The 27,509-nt window shown below is 27.2% G+C and overlaps 1 protein-coding gene across 1 annotated transcript in view; it reads right to left on the reverse strand.

Annotated features, from left to right (window-relative positions):
• LOC100203385 (matrix metalloproteinase-2) overlaps positions 1 to 25,640 on the reverse strand; it is a 47,579-nt gene extending 21,939 nt beyond the window's left edge. Inside the window, exons 1-3 of the mRNA XM_065807302.1 lie at positions 25,413 to 25,640; positions 17,698 to 17,946; positions 3,063 to 3,312 (exon numbers count right to left, since the gene is read on the reverse strand). Of these exons, the coding sequence (XP_065663374.1) occupies positions 3,063 to 3,312; positions 17,698 to 17,946; positions 25,413 to 25,520 (607 nt within the window). The 5' untranslated portion in view covers positions 25,521 to 25,640. The remainder of the gene's footprint in view (positions 1 to 3,062; positions 3,313 to 17,697; positions 17,947 to 25,412) is intronic.
• Between the last annotated feature and the right edge of the window lie 1,869 nt (positions 25,641 to 27,509).

Genomic DNA, 27,509 nt, shown 5'->3' on the forward strand with positions numbered 1-27,509 from the left:
TTACAAAAATTCCTTGGTTTCTGTTAAGAATTCTGAATTAAGGATTGTAGGGTTAAATTCATAAAAAAGAAAAAAATATCAGTCTGTATCTGATATGTATAAATTGTTAATCTTACACGCAGCGGTATGGCCTCAAGGTAACATCCATAATGTTTAACCTGTAATATTTTGGTAATAAATGAACTTAATTTAGTAGATTTATATTTCATCTACAAAATGCAACAATAGCTTAAAAAAAAATTGTTAAAAAAAATTGTTACAAAGCAAAACCAAAAGTATATTATAGTGCCCCACTCTCCCCTAAATATGTGAGTGAGTGAATGTGTGTGTGTGCATGCATGTGTGCACATACAAATGTAAGTGTGTAGTTGTTTGCATAGATGTGTGTATATATATATATATATATATATGTTTATGTGTGTGTGATGGGGGAAGCTAACCAAGAGGGTACAAGACATCTTTTAGATTTCTCCAACATGTCTTGGGCCCACTGGGAAAATCTCTATAGTCGTTGTTAAACTAACTCTTAAATATATTAATCTGGTTATTTTAGAAGAATATATTTTAATAGTAGTAGTAGTGTTGTTTCACTTTCTTTTTTAAAGTAATTACTAGGCTTTTCTACTCACGGTTTTATATTCCACGCGGTCTTTCGAGCAAGGTCTGCAAGCAAATTAGAGCTGATAAATTTTTAGTTTCAAGAAGAATTGATGTTGTTCATTGTTTAATTTTACAATAAAAATTAAAATAAATATTTGTTTGTTGCTGGTTTTTTGTATTTTTCTAATTTGTATAGCCTGTTTCCTTTTCTTTTAATAAGGCTGTTATTTGTGGACATGTAAGTGTATTACAAGTGTATTAGTACATAAATTTGCATATATTTCAGTATATTTTATATTTCTCTGTATCTATATTTTCTCTTAGATAAAAAAATAAGGTATAGAAAAAAGTAAAAAAAAAACTCTGTTGAAAGTTGTCAAAAGAATGTTGTGTTATGCTTCTTTTTAAAGTATCTCAGAGGCGGATTTAAACCCCGTCAAGTGCTGCAAGTGACGGGGTAAAAAAACAAATATAAATATTGGTACTATGACGTCAAACACCCGCTTAATACAAATTGCCGATCTTTACATTTTTGTTAAATTTTGTTAGAAAATACAATTAGGACTATGCTTTGCAGAGGTTGCAAAAATGGTTTTATAAAAATAGCTAATGTAAACTATACTTTGCAGGATATGAGTAAATTATTTTATAAAACTTGCTAATGTAAATTATTCTTTGCAGGATATGAGAAAAGTGGATTAGGTAATTGGTTTACGCTTTTAAAAGTAGCCATCTGATTCGTTTAAAAATAAAACTTTTTAAAAAATCGTGGTGTAAACTATACTTTGCAGCATTTGCTGCAGTTTTTTGATTGGTTGCAAATATAAAACAAAGTATTTCCTTTAATTCGTGATATAGAGTTATTGATTTTCAATGTCTAAGCATCTCAATGCAACTAAGGCCTGGTACACGTTTTTCCGAACAAAAAAAAATATTTTTTCAATTACAATATATGTAAGTTTTTTCATCAAAAAGTATGAAGTGTTTGGTATGTATGGAAAGATTATTTTAGCCACTATTATAATCTGGTAAAAGTTATGCAACTACATCAAATCGTCAAGCGTAGTTTTATTTAGAAAAGATGTAGTTTTCAACATAAAGTGCCTTGGGGCTCGGCTATAGATAAGTCTATGGATTTGATTTTTTCATAAAAGCACGTATTGGTGTTTATTTTCAATGAATGTAACTTGACATTTATAATCAGACATGATTTGGGAAAATTATCCATGAAAAACCATTTTTTAATGAAAATTGAAGTTATAATTTTCAATACCCTACCTAAATGAGTATGTTTAACAACAATGTCACGTTAGATTCAGATAAACTATGGTAGTGTTAATTTTTCTACCAAAGTTGTTTTTGCATAAATAATCATGACTTTTAACCCCATTCAAAAAACTGTTTTCTGTATTTAGTATCATTTTTTGAAATACTCAGGACATATTCGGCCATCTTGAAAAAATAATTTATTCTATTCAGAATGCGTAAACAATGAAAAAACTGAGGCGATAAACTTTATAAACAAGTTATTTACACTTTCACACTCGTTTCGTTTTTATATCAGTAGTAAACTTTAATTGACATTTGGTTTCTTTTATTTTTATAACAATAATTTAAAAGTAACATAATTTACTTTTAATTTATTGTTATAAAAACAATTATATTTTTGAACACTAAGTTGATAGAAATAACTATTATGGCTTCAGTAATGTATTAAGATAAATACTTTTTGTTGTTAGCACAGGGCAAAATGAAATATATATTACATAATTCATTCCAACTGCTTTTAAAAAAACTTTTTTTTTATAAATATACCAACACAAGTTATTATTATATGGATATATCTCCCGCAAAACTAACAGACGCTTCATATTTTGCTATTATTTACAAATTCTTTGTTTGCATAAATTAAATACCAATAAATAAAAAGTTTTTCGGTTGCCACTAACAACCAATCGGATTTGTTTAAAATTATCGGCTTATTTTTTTTACGAGTTTGTTTTTTCTATGCCTTAGTTGCATTGAGATGGCCTATAACTTAATTGAAGATGTTATAAAAAGATTAAGAATCCGACGATCTTGTTTAAAGATTTTTTAAATTGATGATCTGTTATTAAAAAGAACATATCTTAGGTTACATAATATCTTAGGTTACGTCTTTACTTAATGCCAAAACCAATAAAAGCGAGCAAAACTAAAAAGATTTTTCAAAGCCAAAAAGATATTATATAGATAAGGCTGCCATTTCCTGATTTTTACGGAGGAGAGCACAATGTTAAACTAATTAAAACTTTCATAACGTTCTTCACCGGAAAAACCAATGGCAGCCCTATATATAGATAAATTTGTATTTTATATTTTTCAGATAATATATCAAGTTAAATTGTTATTTAATTATTACAAACCCGTATTACGCGTTGCTTATTGCTAGTAATAATAATAAACACATAAAAATAAAATACCTTCATTTGTACTTGGATAAAATCCATGAGCTAAAACGTTTCCTGGCCCATCAAAAGGATATGCATCTTTGTGGTAACGTATACCAAATGATACCTCAATATCTGCTACTTCTTTACTATTAATTTCAATTTTACGAAAATTCAGGTTAGTTACAGCTTCCCATCTTAAAACAGCTTTTTGTATAACATTTTCAACCTGATTTCTACTCAGTCCATCATTATTATCATTTATTAGTTTCCATGTTATATTCTAAAGTTTGAAGAAAATTCAAATTAATTTTCTTAAGTCGAATGAAAGATCTTTTTCTCGTTGTAAAAATACATTTAATGTTAACTCATAAAAAAGTTATTTTATTCCAGCTAAAAACTTTTAAATTAAAAAAATATTTTTTAAAATAAAAACTTAACATTTTTTGTCCATTGCAGTGTTTATAAATGTCTTTTGCAGTGTTTATTAAATATCATCAAATTTAATTAAAACATTTTGAAAAAAAGAATAAAAAACAATATTTTTCAGAATAATGAGTTGTAATTATTTAAAATCACAAAAAAATGAACTAACTTAAAAAAAATGCAAAGAAAAAAAATAAAAGAAAAAAATATCAAAACATACATTAATAATGTTATAAAAAAATGTACATAATAATTTTTCAATGCTATAGAGATAACTTCAAAACCTATTATGTAGGTTCCTTATTAGACTTTAATGAAAAAAGCAAACAATACTTTTTAAGAAATATGTTTGACTATATTGTACCCTGTTTCTTTAACATGTTAAAGTTATAAATATTAGATATCATCATAAAAGTATTACACAATGACTTTCTGCACATTTTGTTTTTCTCAATTTCAAAAATAATGAAACAAAAAAATACCCACTGCACACAGAAATCAAGAGGTATATATTTACTCCACCGCGATAGTTTTTGTATAGTCTCCATATAAGTGAAAATAAAATGCAGTACCATTAAACAAATCATTTACACTAACATCATCTTTTCTTGAAGCATAACCTGCAATATAAAACAAAGCCATTTTTGTACTCAGTGACAAAGACGATTCTAGTTCAGGTAATTGATTAATGATCTTATGAGATTCTTCACTTATAAAATAGCCACATCTATGACAAGGATGCTCGATATCAATGGCATAATCTGTAACATCAACTTTTAATTGCAATAACAGCTTTATCAATGTTTAACTTTTCAGCAACATTTTGAACTGTTATAAACTGTTCCACCTTTATCTTGCCTAAACCTACTGAATGCTTTTGCAATGTAATCTGTTAAAAACTCTCCAAACATAACAAGATCAAAATTGTTTTTTAGCAAATATTTACACATCTTTACGATTCCATAATATGTATGCCAAATTGAAGTACCTGTATCTTTAGTTAAAGATTTCATTCAACGACCTTGCTCACCACTCATTTTAGACGCCATATCTCCAAAATCAAATAAGTACTGCAAATTTATGTCTAATTCTTCAGAAATAACTTTCTTATGAGAATCTAAAAATCACATATCACCATAAATTTCTTTTACTCTTGCAATTTTCGAACATTTAGTAATTTTTTCTAAAAAACAAATGGTTTCATTCATATTGTAAGGGTGGATAACTTTTGAATAAGTTTTAAGAGCAGCTATAGTTTCATCGCAAAATACTCTTAAACAATGTGACTTTTTGTCTTTCAATGGATTTTGGATGTTACAAAATTTAGTTTTTATAACTTAATTATCTTTCTCAAAATCATAAATACATTTATGGTCGCTCCACTCGGCAGTCAAATTTTGGTCTTTTTCGGTAAAAAATTTCCGTAGTCTAGTTATTCCTAATATTTTTTAGTGGATAAACATAATCAAAAAGAAAAAAAAATTCACATTTTGTTAACCACGGTTTTCCTATTCAACTCTCTCAAATAATTAAAAAATAAATAAAAAAAGTTTGATTTGTTTCATTGCCATCACAAATAACTGAAATTACTTTTCCATTTCTAGACTTAATCGAATTAATGATATAGCATACAAAAAAGAAAACAAAAAAGAAGCACCCAAATGACAGACAGGTATCATTTTGCAAAAAAAAGATCGTCCACCATCACTATTTGTCAACAACTCTGGATTATTTTCGGCTTTTCCAAAAAGATAACCACCATGATAAAGAAGAGACTTTATTTTACTTCATCCACCAAAAGTAAACAATTTCAATGATTTTCCTTTAAATTTGAAAAAATGGTACTATTAAGTCAATACCTGAAACTTTCTTTGTAATAGATGTAAACTTTGTTAATGTTTTTACACTTGGCAGTTTAAAACCTTTTCGTACCTGATTGTATAAACTTTGAGACATTGAAAAATAACAATATGATCTGATTATAGTTTCTACATTATAAATTTTTTTACCTACTTCAAATGCATTCATAGATGTAATAAGATCTTGTAATACCAACTTTTGATGATCAATTTCAATGTTGTTCAGGAAGCGAATTGTTTCTTCAACTCTTGACAAGCGATCAAGATATGTAATACGATTGATAGTGAAGAAATAAAACAACGTACACCAGCATAAAAACTTTCAAATTTAAAATTGCGTGAGATATAAACAGCAAACATAGGTATATTGCGACAACTCATCACACTTTTCAGTTCTGATAAAAGACAACACATTAGTAGTGGACCTAGGTTTTAAAGGTTGAGTTGGTACCACAGTAGGTGAAATGTTTGGAAAAAATGAAGGAGATTCAACTGGTCTAACTTTCCCAATGACAATAGTTTTTAAAAAATTTTCTGGTAAATTTCCTTCACAGACAACAGTATCTGGTTTGTTTGGAAAATTTTTTTTGGAATTGAATTTACCCAACGATTTCATGTAATCTCTTACAAACAAATCTTAAAAAAATCATTATATCATTTAAAGTTTAAGGGGCAACTACCCTGAAATTTCAAAACTACACATATAAAGTAGCTTTCTCTTTATTCACATAGGAAATATTATACTGACATTAAAAATACCAAAAAACACATAAAATGGTAGCTCGTTGCTATGGTAACCAAAAAAAAATAGCTGAAAATACCACAAAAACTGTGTTTACGCCGTAAAAAAATAAAGACTTGTGAGTAAAGGAGTGTCAATGAAGTTTTGCAGAACTGTTCCAAATATCTAAATTTGTGATATAAACGAAGCAGATTTTTGAGTAAATATTTTTTTCCATAAAAGGCTACAGACAAATTAGGTTTTTTAAAAAAAGGTCAAAATGCAAAGAAAAAACTTAATAACTCAAAATCTTAAGTCATATTAGAAATACTACTCCGATCATATAATAAATATTGGCAAAATGAACAATCCCTGAAAAATTCATAATGATAGCATGTATACTTTTCAAGATCTTTGTACCGGCATGTTTAAAAAGCAAACTCTCAGAAAACGCAAAACAAAAAATAAAATCATAAATTATTGTTCATTTCATAAATATTTCTTTAAAAAATTACTTTTTAAAAGAATATTTTAAAAACTACCAGATTCATAATATTTCTTGGACTTTTCTATTGATTTTTGGTGATCATTCTTTGACAATATTTGACGTCGTAACAACTTTCGTTTAATCTTAAAACTTTCACTCGATTTAAATGATGATAGATTTATTCTTTTTTTGTTTATGAGTCTGCAACCAGCTAAAATCAAATGTCCAGGTTTCATATTTAGTTTTTCATAAATTAAAATAACAGACTTCATACCAATGTTATAATTTGCAACAGCATCGTACACTCCGAACTCTTAACTGGCTAAACCAACATAATTACTTTTTGGTAAACTTTCCTATATTAAATTATTAAAACTCTCGTTAAAATTCTGAGTTTTGCCATGCAGACACTTTACTAATTCAGAATCTTTACTTAAATCAGCTTATATTAAATCAGCATATATTGGCTTGATTTTGTGAATAATATTAACAGGAATTCCTGGTCCAGTTTTTGTTGTTATTTTTGTATATTTTTTGGGTGTCATGGGTTTAGGCATATTCATGAGCTGAGTAAATTTTTCAATTCCAGTATGACCATGTTCTAATACTCTCATTGCATATATTGTTCTGTTGTTAATATCAAACCCTTTATGACAATTATCTGATGTATAAAATTTTTTTTATTAAAATCAGATTAGTTAATGATTATATTTCTGCCGGTTCAAGTGAGATTGAAACAGAAAAAGTTGTCGGACTTCAATTGAGCTGTTGTAAGATCTAATTTTCTATTAAAATAATTTGCCCAAAAACTAACAGCCCACTGTTCAAAATAATAATGAGAAAAATAGTATTGCTAGATTGTGTCACAATAACAGATCAAATGATGCAGATTTGTAGAAACGTTTGAGGGAAAACAACGATAGTTTTGGCTTTAAAAACGAATAAGCTAAGTATCATCATTAGAATGTTAGTTTTGAAAAGTCTCTACATTCGTAGATGCAATAAGTTTTTGCAATAAATCTCTTTTTTCGTCAAAAAAAAAGTCAATAGCAAACCTTTTGAATTAGAACGGTTACTTTATTCACTCTCTGCTGGAGCTGTTGTTTTTTTTACGTGTAAAGTTTTTTTTCCTCATTACTAGTGCAAATATCTACAACCGGATTTAAAAACTGGAAAAATATATCAGGTGCACTGAAAAGCTATGAGACCTCTGCAGAAAATCGAAGCAGTCTGACATGTGACTCAACGTGCTCAATTTTGCCTTCCAAACCAACTCACAAGTCAAATTGTAAATGAGAGAAACAGAGTCTTGAAAGGAACTGTTGCAAAAATCCAGTTTTATGTTTCAAATGAAAATTTTGGATTCCACGGTCATGTCCGTCCTAACCCTTTTTGACGCCCGGGGGTCAAAATTTCACTAGCGTCCCATCAGATCTAATAAATCCAAAAAGCAAAAGTGAAATTTGCAATAACTTTGTAACGTAGAGCTATTAATATGTTCTGAATGTTTCATGGTGTTCGTAATAGAGCTAAGGCAAGAATGCTCAATTATAATAGCTAGAAGATTGATGAGCCGTTCGAGGTTTACTTTAGATCCAACGCTGTCTCGCTTAGACGGCTCAACTTTGGCAATGGAAACACCGATTCAAAAAAGAGCTACAGGTCTTTCTCATAATTCCAATGCAATAGCTTCATCAAAGTGAAAGATTCTTTTTAACCAAAAAAGATTGGCAAGCTTCAGAGTATTCTGATGACGGATATTTTCAATGAGTTTCTCTTCCTCAACGTCTTTCATGTAGATCTACGTCAAGGATTTGCACCTCTCCTCCAGACTAGATGCTTTAGCTTTTACTTTATTCGAATTTTTATATTATGAGAATTGAATGCGCTCACCGAAGTTTTTGTGAAAATGAAATTTGTTCCAGGCTTCTTTGTAAAAGAATTTTACTTTTCTTGTACTCTTTTGGACAAAATCTAATCGAAAATCATAAAATGCTAGATCGGAGTCGATCAAATGTGTTTTACTAATGAAGTTGAACCAATAAGATCCTCCTAAGATCCATTTTAAGAGTCTTTATGGCTTCGTCTCATCATCTAAGGAGATGTTTTTTGATTGAAACAAAACATTAATAAAGTTTATTGCATGAAGAACTTTGAATCAAATAGATGTTCAGCTGAAAAATTCAAATAACTAAAACCACTTCACCCGAGATTTTATTTCATTCAATTGAGAAGCAGCTAGATCAAGAATATAAAGCTTCTATAAAGATACAATAATTTCTGTTTCATAGTTGGAACATTCCATTGAAATAGGTGACCAAAAGTATATTCATTGTGTTATTGTGCAGCAAGAAGGGGTTGCGTTGAAGCAATGGGGGGTTGCGTTGCAGCAAGGGGGGTTGAGTTGGACTATATATATATATATATATATATATATATATATATATATATATATATATATATATATATATATATATATATATATATTTATATATATATATATATATATATATATATATTTATATATATATATATATATATATATATATATATATATATATATATATATATATATATATATATATATATATATATATATATATATATATATATATATATATATATATATATATATATATATATATATATATATATATATATGATATTTTCAGACATTTCCCAAACAACGGACAATTTCCGAAAAGATTCAAACTTGTTTTAAATGATCCAAAACCATGTTTATGCTTAAGTCAAGATACAATGTTTTGCAAAAAAAAATTTTTAAATATTTTATTTATTTGGTTTTTATTTATTAAATAAATTTATATGGTTAGCAAACAAATATAAATAACAGATATAAAGTTATACATTATATAATGTACATTAAATAATGAACTGTATAATCTGTATAACAGATTATACAGTTCAGAAGTTTTATAAGTCTATAACTACGTCTTATAGTTTATTCTAGTTCTAAATTTTCTTCAATGTTGTCTATATTTAAATATTCATCCAAATCATTACTTTATCTGATTTCATTTCAGATGTTTTTTCTCTATCACCACTATAAAATGCTAACAAACTTTTAACATTTTCCGGTACAACATTCTCTTATGTTTCAATCTTTAATTAATGAGATTGAACTAATAAAGGGATCAGAAGTATGTAAAGCTTGAATAAAAATGTCAAATAAGTTCGTTTCTCTGCTTTTTTTTTCCTTGCATGGTGTTAACAATTAAATTAATAAATTCTGTATTGAGATTCAGCTGCTTTTTCTCTCATTAAACCAGAAACTGGTTAATTAATGATAACTTCCCCAGCATGTGCTAATACTTTGTGAATGGAAGCTGGAACCTTGAGCCAATCATATAATATAATACATAACAATTTTTTTATGTATTACTGCAGCATTTATCAATTTTTTCCTGATCAGTATCCTAAAAAAATTGATAAGTACAGAAAGGTTCGGATTGGGTCTTTGTAATTGATTACAACTAGATTTCTATGTATTCTGATAGTAATTTCTTCATCAATTTCTAAAATTTTGCTGAGTAACAAAGGAAAAAGCTCGTCGACATAAACTTCCGTTATTACTAGTTCCTGATCCGCCAGCTCTTGTTTTATCAACTCTCAAACCAAATTCTCAAACATTCTGTCATGAATAATTTTTTACTCCATAAATATTGATCTTTTAAAACCAAATTCAAATTTTTATTTCAATTCTAAATTAAATATGTATAAATGAATAATAAATAATTAATAAAACAATTTAATAAAAATAATAAATAAATAATAAAAAATGAATAATTTCAAAAAACTTAATCCAAGCATGTAGTGGTGAAATGCCATAGCACAATGCTGCTCATCTGTAACAAATTCTTTTTTAAAGATTTTTAGATCGCATATTATGTTAGGTGTGGCGTGACAAATCGGACAACATTGTGTCGAAGAGGTGCTCGTGATATAAACTAAGATTTTCCAATCACTTATTGAAAAGACAAAACTATAGTTGATCAAGACATACTTATGTCCTGGAATGTAATTTTAACAGAATATAAATTAAAAACTTTTTTTCAATTTCCTGCTTAACTTTTAATACCATTTCTTTATTTTTCTTTATATACTCAGCACTATAGCATTACAGAATCTAAAACTCTGAGTCATTAATCTGATGTCATATAGTCGAAGAGGTGATGTTACTGTGACTAATAGATCCGAATCTTAAAGCTTATTTTGGTTGGAATTGTTAAAAATTTGATGATATTTTAACTGACTTGATCCCATACCCATACCCCAACTACTAATTAGTATTAATTCATCAAAGTCTTTTTTTATCGTTTATGTTTTGTTGATATTTTTAAAAGTGAGCACTTTTAAAAATATCAACAAAACTTTTTATTTTGGAAATTGCTTAATAAGATGGAAACTTGCCTTGTGTTTCTCGATGAGTATTTACATTAACACTTTTTGAAGGTTTGTTATCCTAGAAGTATGCAAAAGCCTCTTCGTACGTCATTTCCACTTGTAATATGGTCAGCTGAGTGTAAAGTAATTACGATTCGTATCGCTCCTTGTAACGACACTAAGTAGTTTGACTAAATTAAATTCGTGCTTATCAAATGCTGTTCTTTGTGCTACTAACACTATTTTGTTAGTAGCACAAAAATGATACACTTGCTATAAATAGGCTTTTGGTGCGAGAACTCGATTTATCAAACTCTTTTGATGGTCAACCTCTTTATACTGATTCATTTATTAAACTTTCTTGTTTTTAAATCATTTGTTTAAAAACTGAATTAAACCAAGCTTGATTTCTACTATCAAATATTCCTTTTTTTCGAGATGATGCATGTCATAGTGCAACATACTTTGCAAAAGTTACTTTTAATCTTTTTCTTAATAAATATACTTTGCCTTTTCTGACTTGAATCCTAGTACTAATGTATTTAAACCCACTATTTACATTATTAAAAGTTTTTCGAAACCTGAAAGCATTGCACAACTTTTCTTAAATTAATTTTCTCCTTTACGTTAGTTCACAACAATATACTTACAAACTAAAAAGTAACAAAATCTAGAAGTTCATGTGGTTTTAGGTCGAGCAGTGGGACATCAAAAATTTACTTAACAATTATTTTTTCTTAAATTAATTATGTATTTTAAAACCATAAACACTTGAAATTAAAATAAAAAATAACTTTCTTTGTTTCAAGAACAACACAAAAACGAATTTACTTTAATCTTTCATTCCTTAAGGTAGTTTTTTTTAGTTTTAGTAGTTAATGAAAAAAGAATTCCAAATTATTTAGCGCTCAAGATCGCGGACGATCACAGCCACACTTCCAGGGTAGTTAGTAGACACTATAGACTAAAAAAATATTAAAGTAAAGATTTTTTTATTATGATTTTTAGCCATAAGATTTCTCACTGTGTGTTGGTTGCTTAACCAACGGCTTTACAACCTTTATGCGTGCATCCCATCAAGTTTATTAGGATTGTTGAAGAGACAAACCAATTGTCTAGGAAAAAAATTTTTCATCAGAAAAGGTTTCCACTAAAAGGTTGTAAAGCAATTATATCTGGCTAAAATAATTCTTCACTTCCAAATAAGGTTCAGCGCAATGAACACCAAGATTAAGAATATAAGCGTTGCATAGCATAAACAGCGAGCATAATAGTTCTTCTGAAGTTTTATTGCTTTTACTTCTTTATAGTTATTATTTGGGTAATACTGTTTTGTTGACATACTGAATTGCTAACATCTAATTTGAGCAGTGAGCTAATTGGGTAACAAAATAATTTACATTTTAAAATATGTAGCTTAACGAACAAAATCATTCATAAACTGTAAATCTATTTTAATAAAACTTAAGTTGAACAATAATATTTTTTTGGTCGTGTGTGCCCCTACTAAACCTGTTCTTTTTAAACATTGTTTGCGCATGCTCGAAGAACTTTTTTGTTCGTATATTTCCAAAAAAATCTGAATAGAGAACTAAGTTAACTTTCTATGAAGAAGTGTAAACTAAGTTTATAGAATTATTCAAAAAATAGCTTTTACCATGTCCGGAAGTTTGAATGTCTAGACATACTCGAAATCGTCAAAAATATAAACAATGATTTCCAAAAAGAACTAAAATTAGACATATATCCAGCGCGATAATATTTCTAATAATTACGCAAAAGCCCTTAAAAACTTAAAAAAATGCAATTAATTTAGTCCAAAACATTGCTAAAACAATTAGTTTAGAAGCTAGAATTGAATCAGTTGCACCAGCGCACAGTGGGCCAGAATTGTCTAAAAATGGCAAAACTATTTATGGGTTTAATATAGACATATGATACTTGTTTATAGAGATTTTGGGGCTAAGGATTTTATTTTTAAGCTCCATTTTAATTTTGTAGTGATCATGACCACACAAGTGGTTGTTATAGGGGTTTTCAAGGGTGGTCGTTAGGTTTCTAGATGATTTTTAAATTAGATGGGACATGTTATATATTTAAATTTAGGTAACTGCTGTCAGGGAATTCAAATCTGGATATATTCGGTCTTGAAAAGTGGTCATGACCGTTCAAATGGTCTTTTTAGTAGTGATCAAGGGTGGTCCTGAGGTGTCTCGATGTTTTTCAATTAGATGGAACATGTTGTATGTCTTAATGTAGGTAAATGCGGTCAGGGAATTTGAAAATGGGCATATTCGGTCTTCAAAAGTGGTCATGACCGCTCATGTAAGCATTTTAGGGGTAGTTATAGGTGGTCCTGGAATATCACTATGATTTTTTCAATTAGATGGTACATCTTGTATGTCTAAATGTAGGTAATTGATATAAGGAAAGTTACATCTGCCCATAATTGGTCTCAAGGAGTGGTTGTAATCACACAGGCAGGTGTGGTTTTCAAGATATTATCGTAATTTTTATTTATTTTATGTACTTATTTTGTTTGATATTGTGAATATAAACAAATAAAGTTCAATAAATTTGAACTTTATTGACATATTTTATATATATATATATATGTAAATATAAACATACATTATACATTAGTACATAAAGAGCCACTTGGCCTCCTCAGGTTGGTTGGATTCTTTTACTTTTCCCTGACTCCTTCTGTTTCTGAACACTTTAGTAACGTAGCTGCAAAGAATTTCCATCATAAGATCATAATTTGTTTGAGGCTTGGAGAATTTCATTGTGTCTATCTACACAATAAAATTCTCCAAGCCTCAAATCCAATATTGTTCTTTGTTGTTTTAAGTCTAAAACCTTAGGGTGTATGAAATGACTATTTTTCACAATTAAATTATTGTTTTTTTCATTTTATAGGGGTTATTTAAATAAACAAAACACATTTGACACATTAAAAATATAATTTTCTAGATGAAAATGACACTATAGAAAAGTTATTTAGACGACATTAAAACTGAAAGTACTAGATGATGTAGTTTTCTTTCTTTCAACACAACGAGAAATTAAAAATCTTTTTTCTCGTAAAAAAACTAATTTCAACTCTTCTTCTTACATAAATAAAATTTTTTTGCATACATAAAAGCAAATAATAAATATTTTCTTCAGTGACGGATCCAGCATTTTTTTGGTGTTTGAGAAAGCTAGCTTCTAGACATAGAGCAAACTCCAAGCTTTTGTACGTTTATACTTATGTCAAACAATGATGCTTTTCAAAAAATTGCGATAATTAGAGGCTTGGAACAAGTAAGCTCCAAAATTTCGTTACTCCCAACTCCAAACGTGAGGGCAACAAGTCGTTAAAATATTTTTTGTACTATTCTCAACTAGATTTATATTCATCGATAAATTTTAAGTTTCATAGTATTATCTCTCAGTGTTCAAATATCATGACCGTATAAAGTTTAACCTCCCCTCATTTTGAGGATTTGCAAATTTTATATGTTCATAATTTTTGAACGCTGAAAGATAATACTATGAAACTTAAAATTTATTGATAAATATAAGTCTAGTTGAGAGAAGTACAAAAAATATTTTATCAACTTGTTATACTCGCGTTTGGGGTGTGGGAGGGATGAAATTTTGGGGTTTAATTGGTCCAAGTCTCCAAATCCTTATTTATTCCCTCCTCTTTCATAAAATGTTCCATAAATTTTCACAATAACATTAAAAGAGCTATTTAAAAAAGATTGTAACAAGATTTAAATGATTAAAACTGTTCTTTATTCGTCTTCTTCAGCTTTAAAGCAAAATCTACGATTGAATATCATTTACAACAAAAAGGCTAGCACCTACTGCACTCAGCTGAGCTCAGAAAATTTGGTTGTAAATTTTTATCTATATATGAGAATGTAAATTAAAGTAGATCAAATGTGCGGCCTAGCGTTTTTTGGCTTGTGTAAAGGTAAGTGTTAAAAAAATGTTGCGCATTTTAAGGGGTTTTATTGAAAATCACTTTGAAAAAAAGCAAGCTTAAAAAAAAAAAATTCATATTTCATCTTGTGTTGTGGACTTATGTCAGTGGACTAATATAAACATTTTAGAAACTAAAATGTTAAAAAATTATCTTGCTGCCCTCATATTTCATTTTTATACAATTTTTTACATTTTTACCAATATATGAAAAATAAAATATCGGCATTTTTGTAGTAAAAATGATATACTGAGCTCAAAAATCAAAGAAGGGAAAAAATTATATCAGTTTTAGAGTGCTGGGGGTCACTAGATTACATTTACAAAAAGAAACTACTCCAATAAAAAAGTTGGTTTTGAAGGGTTTTGCTCACCTGTGGCCTACTGTGCAGCGCAAATATTTATTTCACTAAAAGATCATAAATTTTCAAAATAAACTCCCTTACTAGTAAACTAAGAGTTCCTTCAAAAAGGGGAACTAGGGCACGTTAGTAAAATTGAAATAGACAAAATAACAAATTATTATTTAAAAATTAAAATTTGCATTTATGGAAAAATACTAATTATGCTATAAATTGTTTTTTTAAAATTAGTAATAAAAATGAATGAACATTTATACAATTTTATATTAATGATTTATACCCCTCAATTACGGCAGAAATTTTAGATAAAACAATAGAATTTGAAAAAAATACACACTGATATTACTGACAGCACTATTCGTTTAATTAAACATTGCTGAAAAACTTTACTCTATTTAAATATGGAGACCTTGAAGAAAATAACCACGCACGAATGTTTTGATGAAACAATGAGAAGTTATGATGAAGCAGAAATTGCAAATTTACAAATTTTCAAATAATTATATATTTTAAGGGGTCACCCATAAACTACGTCACGCAATTTTTGACCTCTTTTTCTTCAAATTGTAACTCTTCAGTAATAAGTTCCGTATGAGTTGTCACAAAACCACTAACTTCTCCCCCTTCCCCCAAATAAAAAGTAATCTATGGACAACCCTTAAATTCCGTAGCTAAAATAGTTCATTTTAATCAATCAGGCTTGTATCGCGTTGATGTTGCAGTAATATAATTGCATAAAAAATCAGGGCCTTAACTTGACAAAATCAGAAAAAATATTATAAAAGTTTTCATAAATATTGGTTTCCAAATTGAAATAAACATTAATTTAAAAATTGCGAATTTTCTTGATTTCACATTTAACCTCTCGGAAAATTCCTATTGGCCTTATAAAAAACTAATGATGAATTAACGTATACTAATATAAAATCAAATCATCCCCCTCAAATGTTAAAAAAAGTTCCTATTTCAATTAGCAATAGACTAAATCAAAAAATCTTCTAATGAAAATTTTTTTAACTCTTCTAAAAATATGGATGAAGATGCTCTTAAAAATTTCTTTAAAAAAAAGGATGTATTTACTTAGTTAGGTTTGATGAATATCGGTAATAAAAAAATCAAACAGACTTTAAACATGTAGTAACACCAAGTGTTAGACTTCTCGATCTATTGTAGTTAACTAAAGATCAAAGCCAAAATGTTTTTTTTTCATAAATGTAACACGAATGTTGTCAAGGTGAAGAAGAGTTTAAGTAAAAAATAACGTTAGTAACGAAAGTTGGAAATATTTAAATGCGTAACTATGGGTTATTCTGTAGTTTGCGGTTATTAGATTGAAGTGAAAAATTAGAGAACAGGTTCTTTTCAAAAAATCTGCTTTTTCATCTTTGGAGTAGTAATAAGGTCAGACCCAAGTTGTAGTGTTAGACTTGTCTTTGTTAACGACATTAAGTAAGTGTTAGAAAATACCTATTTGTTTGCATTTTTATATTCTTGCAATTATAAGAGATTTTGTTTTTCAGTTATTTTCTAAGGAAAAAGATGAAAAAATAATAATTAAAATATGCAATAGCAGCTGCACAAGAAGAAGAAAACCATAAAGTGATAAAGATAAAGCTTTATTTAAAAAACCATTAGATAAAGTATAAAGATTTAAAACTAACCGGAAGAAGTATAGAACGCTTCTACATGGCGGTACATGCATTTAACGTCTTCCCAAGATGATTATTTTATCTCTAGCCTTTACTCAACTAACAAAACCCAAGCAGAGAGCTATTTTAAGTCATAGTTAATTTCTCATAGCTTTTGTGTAAAAAAGCAAACTCTACATTACAGCAGAACATGAGCCAGGCTGTACTGGACTACATGTTACTTGTAACAAATTGATCGTGATAAACCTAATCATGACTTTAGATGGTTGAAAGCCAAACCCAGTAAATTTTGTTTAGTCTAAAATAGTGCTAAAATATATTGTAACAGTAAATGTTTACTCCTCAAACTTTTGTCAATTGTGACAACCGTATCCATTTCAAAAGTTGCGTTATAAAAAACGCTTTTTAGCTTCTTTAAACAAGCACATTTACGAAATGTAGTTATAAGATACTTATAAATTATAATTAATTAGTGGCTAAAAATAGAATATAACTTTAAAAACTTGGTGTTAATATTGAGGTGTAAGCATATGAGGTGTAAAATATGTAATTATGCAAATTATTAAAAATTATTGTTAAACCTTTACACTATTTTTACTCCTCGTCCCTCAGAATTTAGAAGGTTTTTTTAAGGCACCTATTATATATATTTTTTCATTTTTTTTAATTTTATTTTATTTTCAAAAAAAAAGAAAGTTTGAAGACTAAAACAACCACAACAAGTTGTTTTTATAGGGAAACAAAAGTGTATTTCTTTGTGGCATTAAATTTATTACAACTCTTACATTTTTATTCCATTTTGTTCCTTGAAGAGCGTATTTTTTTTTTCTTGTATCATGCGATTTACTAATATCTGGTAAACCACAACGTGGAGTCTCAATTAACTCAACAGTTTTATCATCCAAGACTCCTGTTACAGGAATGTTACCAAACCTTTGTAAAGACTCTAACGATTTTTTAATGGTATTTTCGTCAAGCAGTTGTCCAACTCGTGGATCAGGAAGATGCAAGTAACCATTTATGCTCATGTATTGCTGAAAATAAAAAATAAAATAATTCTTAACAAAATCATATTAATAGTTTTTAACATTTCCTTTTTAGTTAGCAATCTATTAATAATAAGAGAGGAATTAGTTACAATAACAATACCTGTAATTTACAATTATTGCAATACTGAAATTAATGTAATAATAAACAGTTATTGTAATACTACCAAATAGAAACAATAACAATACCTATAATTTACAATTATTGTAATATTGTAATACAATAATAATAAATATTGTATTGCAATTCATCTTCATAATACAACAACAATATCTTAAAAAAACGGTATTATAATGACTCGGTACAAATTGTAGTGGGTTATGGTATTATAATGACTCAGTACAAATTGTAGTAATTATAATTACATTACCTTTTTAGCAGTACAATTAAAATAAATATCGTAATTCATTTTTAACATACAATAACAATTTATTGTTATTGTAATGAAAAAAATGTCAAAACTTATAATATGTTTTAATATTTCAGTCTCCAAGTCATGTGACCATGAAACAGGACACAACTAATATACAATTATTAATTCTGTTTCTACTTTTTTTGAAAATTTTTTTTTTTAGTTTTTATTATTTAAATGTCGTGGTTTACATGTAATATAAACATATGAACTTGGAATCTGGAAGAAGATCGTAACGATCTTGTCGCCAGAACCATATAAAAATTACAATATAAATATAATATAAAATAATACAAGTATTTTAAAACAAAATAACAATCCAAAAGATTTGAAATAATAAACGGTTAAAATAATATCTCAAAAATATTTTAATATATTATCCGTTGAAAAAATAATATTTTTTAACTTTCTTTTAAAAAAAGACAAAGAGATAGACGAATCAAAATAAGCTGGACAATTTTATTCCAGAGATAAGGTGCTCGATGATCTATTCAAAGTTGATTAAACTTTGTTTGACAAAAGGGTTCTTTTAAATAGTTCTTATTTCGCAAACTATATTTATTCTTTATTTTAAAGGTAAATAGATATTTAAAAACATGTATTAAAGGGTTGTTCATACAACAAAACGTAAAACATATAGTATTATACAAGCTAAGTTCATAAACGTCTAATACATTCATATCTTTGAATAAAGGTTTTTTATTTGAAAAACGATTTAAAAAATATATTATTTGCATTGCATGTTTCAGATGGCGGTAAAGACATTGCAATTTACTTTTACCTGTACTTCCCCAGGCAATATTTGCATAGTTTATGTAGCTATGAATAAATGAGTAGTATAGTTGTTTTAAATTATTTTTATTTAAATAATTTCTGGCCTTATATAGGGTTCCAATACATTTTGCAACTTTTGTTGATATATAATCAATATCAGTTTTCCATGTCATATTTTCGTCAAGATAAATATCTAAGGATTTTAAAACGGAACCTTTTTTTATTTCTACTTCATCAATATAAAGTTTAGGTAAATCATTAGGCAAAAAACGTTTTTTTGTAGAGGAGTGGAAAATGATCCACTTTGTTTTGTTAATATTTAAGGTTAGTTTGTTGCATTTAAACCAAGTAGAAATTTTTATAAGTTCTTTATTCATATTTAAAAAATGTTTGTTTTGTTCAATGTCTTTTTTGATAAAAATAAATTGGTATCGTTTGCAAGCATGATGCTCATAAGGTTCGAGACCTTATTTAGATCGTTGATGTATACTAAAAAGAGAAGTGGACCAAGGATAGAACACAGTGGATCACCACATTTTATTTCAACTAATGTTTTATTTTGAAAATCAATTGGAAATAATTCTTCTCCGTGGAAGACGGCTTTCTATTTGACAAGTAGCTTTTATACCATTTGATCAATTTACCAGTTATTCCGTAGAACTCAAGTTTTTTAAGTAAGATATCATGATTGACTGTATCAAAAGGCTTTGATAAATCGACAAAATGCTGAGTGTATATTAGCGAAAGAATTTGAGACTTCACATGTAAACTTAATAATGGCTTGTTCAGTTGAGCTATTTTTTTAAAGCCGAATTAATTTTTATATAGTAAATTATTTGAAATCAGGTAGTTGTATGCCTTTTCGAAGATGATTTTTTCTAATATTTTTGAAAACGTAGTATAGATAGAATATTGAAGTTTGATTTTTCTCCGTCTTTATAAATCGGGATAAATTTGGTAATTTTTAATAGGTCATGGAAAACCCCTTGTTGCATAGATGTTTTGAAAACTTTAAATAGAATATTTTTCAAACTTTCATAGCAATCTATAATTATGTTCCCGTTTATTCCATCTGCACCGATTGCTTTGTTTCTTTTTAGAGATTTGAAGGCTCTTTCAAACTTTTCAATTGATAAATCTTGGAATAAGTCATGATGAGAAAGTAAATTATTTTTCTGTTTCCCCGTTATTTCTTTCAATATTTTCCATATTTGTTTTGAGTCATTTTAATATTTAATATTTAGATTAGAGTAATAATTTTTTTTTAAAGGTTTTTACGAATTTTTTCAAATAGAGTTTTGTAGTTTTTATATATGCGTAAATTAGCATGAGATTTTGTTTTTAAATATTTTATATACAATTTTTGTTTAATTTTTGTTTAATTTTTTTATTTATTATTATTATTTTTTTTATTTTTTTATTTTATCATTATTTTATTAATTATTTTAATTATTATTATTTTTAATTTTAAAACTTTATTTACTGAATATCACATGTCCTAGTTGCAAACATTACATAGCTCTACAAAAGTGAGTTTGACCTGAGCAGTACCTTTTTTACTGCTTGGGATAGACATCTATACATGATGATGTAGTAGTGTTACTTACGGGACGCAAAAAAAACATTGCATTAAATCTGTTGTTTTCAATTGAATATTTCAAGCCAAGTATTTAATCTACAAAAACGGGTTTCTTAAATTAAATTCAGTAGTTATTATTCTGCGTAAATTCATTCAAAAAATTGTTTTAGCTAATTATTTATATATTAAATTTATTTATATATTATTTATATATCTATTATTATATTAAAATGTAGTTTAGCTACCATTTATATAGAAAGTATGACGCAGGAATTTAATATGAAATCAAAAACAAAATTAACACAAATAACATTATTAATCAAATTTAAATTTTTTAAACATATGGCAACCCAATGATTACTTGGTTTTTGTTTGAATTTATTTTTTTATTTTTATCAAAATAACTCACTTGAGCGTGGTGTATAAGGAGCGCCTATAAAGAGATCATCAATAATAAAATGCTTTGTTATGCTAAGAACAAAATGCTACGATGATTCAATAAGATGTTGTAGTCTCTGTTAAGAATTTATTTGCCAGCAAACAAGTTTGCGTTCTCGAGTGGCGATTATATAGCCCTAAACTTAATCCAATGGGGCATTTATGGGAACACCTAAATCGTCAATAAAAAGGTCGAAAAACAAAAAATAAGAATGATTTATTCGTTTTAATTAAATCGAAAAGATCCAAGATTTCTATAGGTATTAAAGTCTAGCTAAGATTATCCAACAAAATACTCAAGTTTTAAAATCAAATCAAATTTTTTAAAAGCGTATATGTTGATTTTAGTTAATAAAAGTTCTAGTGTCCTTAAATTTTTGAACCGCAAAAAAATCTTTATGTGTTTTTAATTACATAATTAATCGTTATTTTAAAAAATGTTTTTATTTTCAGATAAATGAATGGGTGAATGTTAAATGATAAATGAATGGGTGAATTCAGATAAATGAATGAGTGAATTCAGATAAATGAATGGGTGAAATGAATGTTAAAAGGGCGGAAGTTTAACTATGAAAACTTTCAAGAAACTAAAAAAACTGCATTTTTCCCCGTAGTAAATTTTTGTAAATGGTTTAATAATTTTTTTTTTTTGAAGAGGATAATGTTTTTCACCTTCAAAAACAAAATTATTGAACCCTTAACAAAAATTTACTACGGGGTAAAATGCAGTTTTTTTTTAGTTTTCCGAAAGTTTATATTATTGGACTTCCACCCTTTTAATATTCACCGATTCAAATGATAATATTAGCTATATTCAGTGAAAAGTTCAAGAATGTTAAATGCTTTGTTCAAAATTGTAGCGAAATAAGTGATTGTCCATAAACTTTAGAACGCTACTGTTTTTAGTTTTATGCTTAGTCATAAAAAAAAGTTTTTTTTCTATAAATATAATCAGATTTTCGTGGCCTATATGCGTTTAACTTTGTTTTAAAAGCTTGTCAATTTTAACTTGGTTGTCTATTATATTCATTATGTGAAAATTCAGCTTCTTTTCATATAATCCTTTTTTTTATGCGGTTTTGATTTCCAATAAGCTTGCATAGCTTTGAATTTGTAAATTAAATTAATAACTAAAATTTCTCTCAAGATAAATACATGATTTTTTAAAAAATTTCCGATAGTTTTGGATAGTAAAACGCAAAGAGAAATACATTGTCGATAAATAAAGAGATTATATCTCGTTTTTTATATAAACAAATTTCTTTGTTCGTTTTTTATTTAAAAAAAAATAAAGTTCGTTTTTTGTTTAAACAAAGTAATTATGTTTATTTAAACTTAATTATTTTATCAAAGCTATACAATTTTGCATAACCGGAAATTTATAACGACATTTTATGAACGAAATTTATAACATATTTGTCTGAAACAGAAAAAAAAAGAACTCATTTTAAATTTTTTTTTGAGGTTTTAAAATTAAACTGAGGTCGTATTGCATATAACATTTTAAAAATATGACATCCCATCAAACATTCTGTAGTGGAACTTCAGTGGACCAATATAGGCATTTTGAGCGGTCCGCTGTAGCTTTGCTCATCGGTTGCTTAAATATTCTTGTAATAATCCTGTGATACCTTTAATGCAGACAAAGTTTGTTTTATTTTTAAACACTTCAAAAAGAATTCATCATCAAAATTGAGTTCATTCATGTTTGCGAGGGATTCAAATCTATTTCTTATTATCAATTTAATTTAAAATCGAATCTTATTCCGTTAACAATGATTTTCGAGAATTTGCTGGATACTATATTCAACTAAAAAACTTTTTTTTACCTTAATTTTATAACTATATTGAACCTAAAAATATTTTTGTAATGTTTTTGATTGAATATCCTAGTTACTCAAATATTTGATAAAGTATTGATGCCTATAATTTAATAACGGTTTGCATAATTACTTTTGTACTCAAAAACAGTAGCTCATACAGGATATTTTGATGTTTTATATATGGCACTTTCAGATATGTATGAACTTATAGCTTAAATATGTCATGCTTACGTCAAAATTTCCCAATTGTTCAATAACTAAAACGTTATTAAATGAAATTTAAAGAATGTTGGCTACGACTGCTTATTAAAAAAAGTTATGATTATCACAATAAGAATCACGCAACATTTTCAAATGGCTAAAGACCAAAGGAATAAAGTCTAAAACAAGTTTTTATACTTGATTTTTTTATTGCAAGAAAAAAAAATGCAATGCATTGCCCTCCCCCATTCATCCTCCCTGTAATTAAAGTGCGAGAGCAATAAGTTTAAAAATAAAATGAAACTAGTTCTCAGTTCCTTGAGGAACTCCACAATTGATTTGTTCATAAATATATCACGGTGATCTTTTGTATATAAGTTTTTCTAATATCAGTGAACTAATATTAGCGGCTGCCACTATTGGTCCACTGAGTAACCGATGAGAAAAACTAATACATATATTGTTGTTTTAAAAATATTTATGTTTTGGCCAAATTTTGCAAAAAAAATTTAGTTTTAAAACTATCGACTTTCGGTGGCAGATTATTAGAAATTTTGTTTTTGTTTTAAACTAGGGAATATAATGTTTTTTGTTAAGACAAGTAGAAAGAAAAATATCATTTGATTTTTTTATGTAGAAGTTACTATTTACAAATTTAGTCTTTTTTCTCTGATTCAGCCGAATGCGTTATAAATTCCCGGTTCTGCAAAATTGTATAACTTTGATGAAATAATTGCGTTCTGTATTTTGTATTTTGTTTAAATAAAAAACGAAATTTGTTTATATAAATTACGAGATATAGTCTCTTTATTTATCAATAATGTATTTCTGTGTTTTGTTGCTTTCTTCTTTAGTTTTGTAATTTTCTGTATTTTAAATAGCTGCGTTTAGAATTTTTTAAGATTTTTTATTTTTAAAATAAATTTTTGATATCACTAAAATGTTCAAATGTTCAAGGAAAACTTACTGCGTAGTAGATAATGCAAAATTTACGGTTTTGGAGTATAAAACAAAAACTGTATGTATGAAAGCCACTGCAATAACTTAGGATGTGATTTATAAATATCTGTATATATATATATATATATATATATATATATATATATATATATAAACCAACTATCTATGTGCAATTTGTTAATCTATAGATCATAATATATAAAGAATATCATAAGAAATTGAGGCAAAAATCATAAAGTATTGAGGCAAGCATTCCAAAAATTTTATGTTAACAAATCCAATATCTTTGATATCTATTTTTCTAAAACAATAGACACCTGTTTGTACATCAGACACGAGGTTTTGAACACCAGAAATAAGCATTTGCCTATGATGGTTATTCAAAAAGGTGGATTTTAATATACATATTCTGTATATATTTTTTGAAGATCATCAACGGTTGACTGTTTTTCTCTTGTTATAAAAGCACCATTGCAGTTGATCTAGCGAATGATAAATTTAATATCAATTTTGTCAGCTATCTCTTTTTTTAATTACAAGTCCATTTTTATATATGCAAAACAGTTAAAAAAATCGAAAGTCTTGTAAAATTTAAACACTTGATTAAAACAGACAACCTCGAAAAATTTATTTAACAAATCTAACGGAAGATCGGTGTGAATAAATTTTTTTTTGTCTAAACTATTTATTTTCTTCTGTTTTTAAATATCTGTTAAGTAGTTTTTTAAAAAATTTAGTTTATAAAAATTGGTTTGTATTAAATATCTTTCAAGTTAAATAGCTATTAAACTCGGTCATGTTGTTTTTTTTCGATTCCATTGTTACTTAACTTTGTTTATGAAATACTTTAATCAACTGTGTTAAACATAATGTTAGCGGGTACAGACGTCCGTGAGATGCCATTATCATACTATAAAGATGTCACAAGTTCGTAAAACGTCCTTAAAGCGTCCAAAAAAAAGTTTCGTACCGACTGGGATGTTTAGATTTTTAAAAACACCTATAAAAATTTGCATTATAAGTAGTGTCCTGTGTTTAAAAATTAAAACTATTCATAAATAACTGTGTGCTTTAAAAAATTTTTGGAAAATAAAATATTTTTAAAGTAATAAGGTAAAATAAGTTAAAACCCAGTGAAATCTGAACAACTCTGTGTCATTTTTAAAATTGTGCATGTTAAGGATCAGAACACAGCAAAAATTTTCTTGTGATAGCTACTCTAGTGTAAACTTTCCAGATAAAACAATTAATAACATAATATCTTACCAAAGCATCAAGAGATATCTCTGTATAATGTACGGGTGCTGATTCAGCATTATAGTTTAACCAATAAATACACACAAAAACTACGCGCATCATTTGTAAAAAACACATTGAGAAGATGCTAAATGAGTAGTTAAGACCTATTTTTTAATAATCAATTTTTTTAGTTCACTTCAAAATTTTTTTAGACTTTTCATCTATGTTTATGATATTATGACATTTTCATTTGCCGGTAAAAACTTATATTAGACCCGGCTTAAATTTTATTTTGTAAATAAACATGGAACAAAGGAACTTCAACGTTTACATAAAAAAAAAAAAAAAAACTTGTTTTAGTTAATCATCATTGAATAACAAATGTCTTAACAGTTTGGAGTAAAAATGGCATTCATGGTTACTTTAAATACAATGTACATAGATTGCATAGAAGTAGCGCTTGGTTCAAATATTCAAGTTGCATATTTCAATTTTGTTGCTAAATTTGAACTTGAACTAATTGCCATAATTACCCTAATTTCAAAAGTAATAAACATTTTTACAAAATTAAAATTTGTTGTTTCATCATCAGGATACTAAGCTTGCACAACAGCTTGCACAACAGCATTTAATATTTAAAACTTGTAATAAGAGAAAAACAAAACTAGCTAATTTCCACGAAAATGTAGAAGTCATGATTATTTTCATAACAACTGTCATTTATGTTTATCTAAGCAGCTGGATAAAGCTCTGTCTCTAGTCGTTGTTTCGTATATGACGCATAAATGTTATTTAACCTAAGCTCAATTAAAGGAAAAAACTGGGTTTTTTAGGAACTTTTAAGTTATCTTTCCTCCATATAAACACAGAGCATTTATATACAATATAGATTCGTAAAAACGTATCTGCTTTATTATTTAATTTTTATTAATAATTGATAATTACTAGAATGATCATCTTCTTTCACTTCCACGTGTCATAAACAAAATGTTGCTGAAAAGTGGGACTGCTCCGCATTCGACAATCAAGAATTGGACTGCTTTAAATTACAAAAATTAGATAATAAAGAGAATAATTAATAATAAATAAGACAATTTAGACAATGAAGACATTAAGTTAGACACATCAAAGGAATAAAGATTGTTAAAAATAAGAAACTGTTGGCGTTTTTTTATTCTAAGTTTTAATGAATAATTAGCAAAATGGTTTAAAATTTTTTTTTTTTAATTTTCTTTTTTATTTCTTTACTAGAATTAGAAAAAAAAGTTAAATATTTTTCAGCTCTTCCCTGAAATTTAGAGAAATTTGTTTGTTTGCATAATGTTACATTTTATTTCGTGAAATTTATTTATAAAATACAACCATAGCTAAAAACATTTTTTTTTCATTATAATTAAATTTATAAGCATATAAAAACATTATCATGAAATATTACTTGGTTATATCGGAAGTAAATAGTTAACTTTTTTAATCAATGAAAGCACTATGTTATACTCAACATGTTTATCATTTTGTCTGCTTCTATTTTTGAATTAGAGTCTTTTGACTATTGGATTTTTAAATACAATTTTATAAAATATTATTTCGGAACAAATAAACAATTTCAACTTATATATGATGATATTTAGGAACAAATAAATAGAACTGAAAATTATATATAATGTATAATAATACTCCGGAATAAATATGTCGAATAAAAAAACTCACATTTTCTTATGTAAAGTAAACAGCTAATAAATGTGTAGAGTGATAAACCATACATTTTCAAATAATTTTTTTTCCATTATTTTTTTTGCTCGAAATTTAATTAGTCCTATGCGCCCACTTTTTCTTATTTTTCCTTAAAATCAGGTTTAGAAAATATATCGCGTTTTTTTCTCGCACAGTTTCCATTTTGCTTTATCGTTTATCTCAATTCAGACAACCTTTTTTAAGTATGATTTGCAATTGAGTTTGACTTCTTTTCTATTTCAGAATGTCGAACAAGTTTTACTTTATATTTATCACTAACAAATTAAACAGGTTGCATCAATAAATTGAGAAATGACAATATCCATTTCTCAAGTTATTGATGCAAATTATTGATATAAGTTATTGAATTCAGTGACGGAATTAATTTCGTCA

The sequence above is a fragment of the Hydra vulgaris genome, chromosome 10 (assembly GCF_038396675.1).
Source record: "Hydra vulgaris chromosome 10, alternate assembly HydraT2T_AEP".
Lineage (NCBI taxonomy): Eukaryota > Metazoa > Cnidaria > Hydrozoa > Anthoathecata > Hydridae > Hydra > Hydra vulgaris.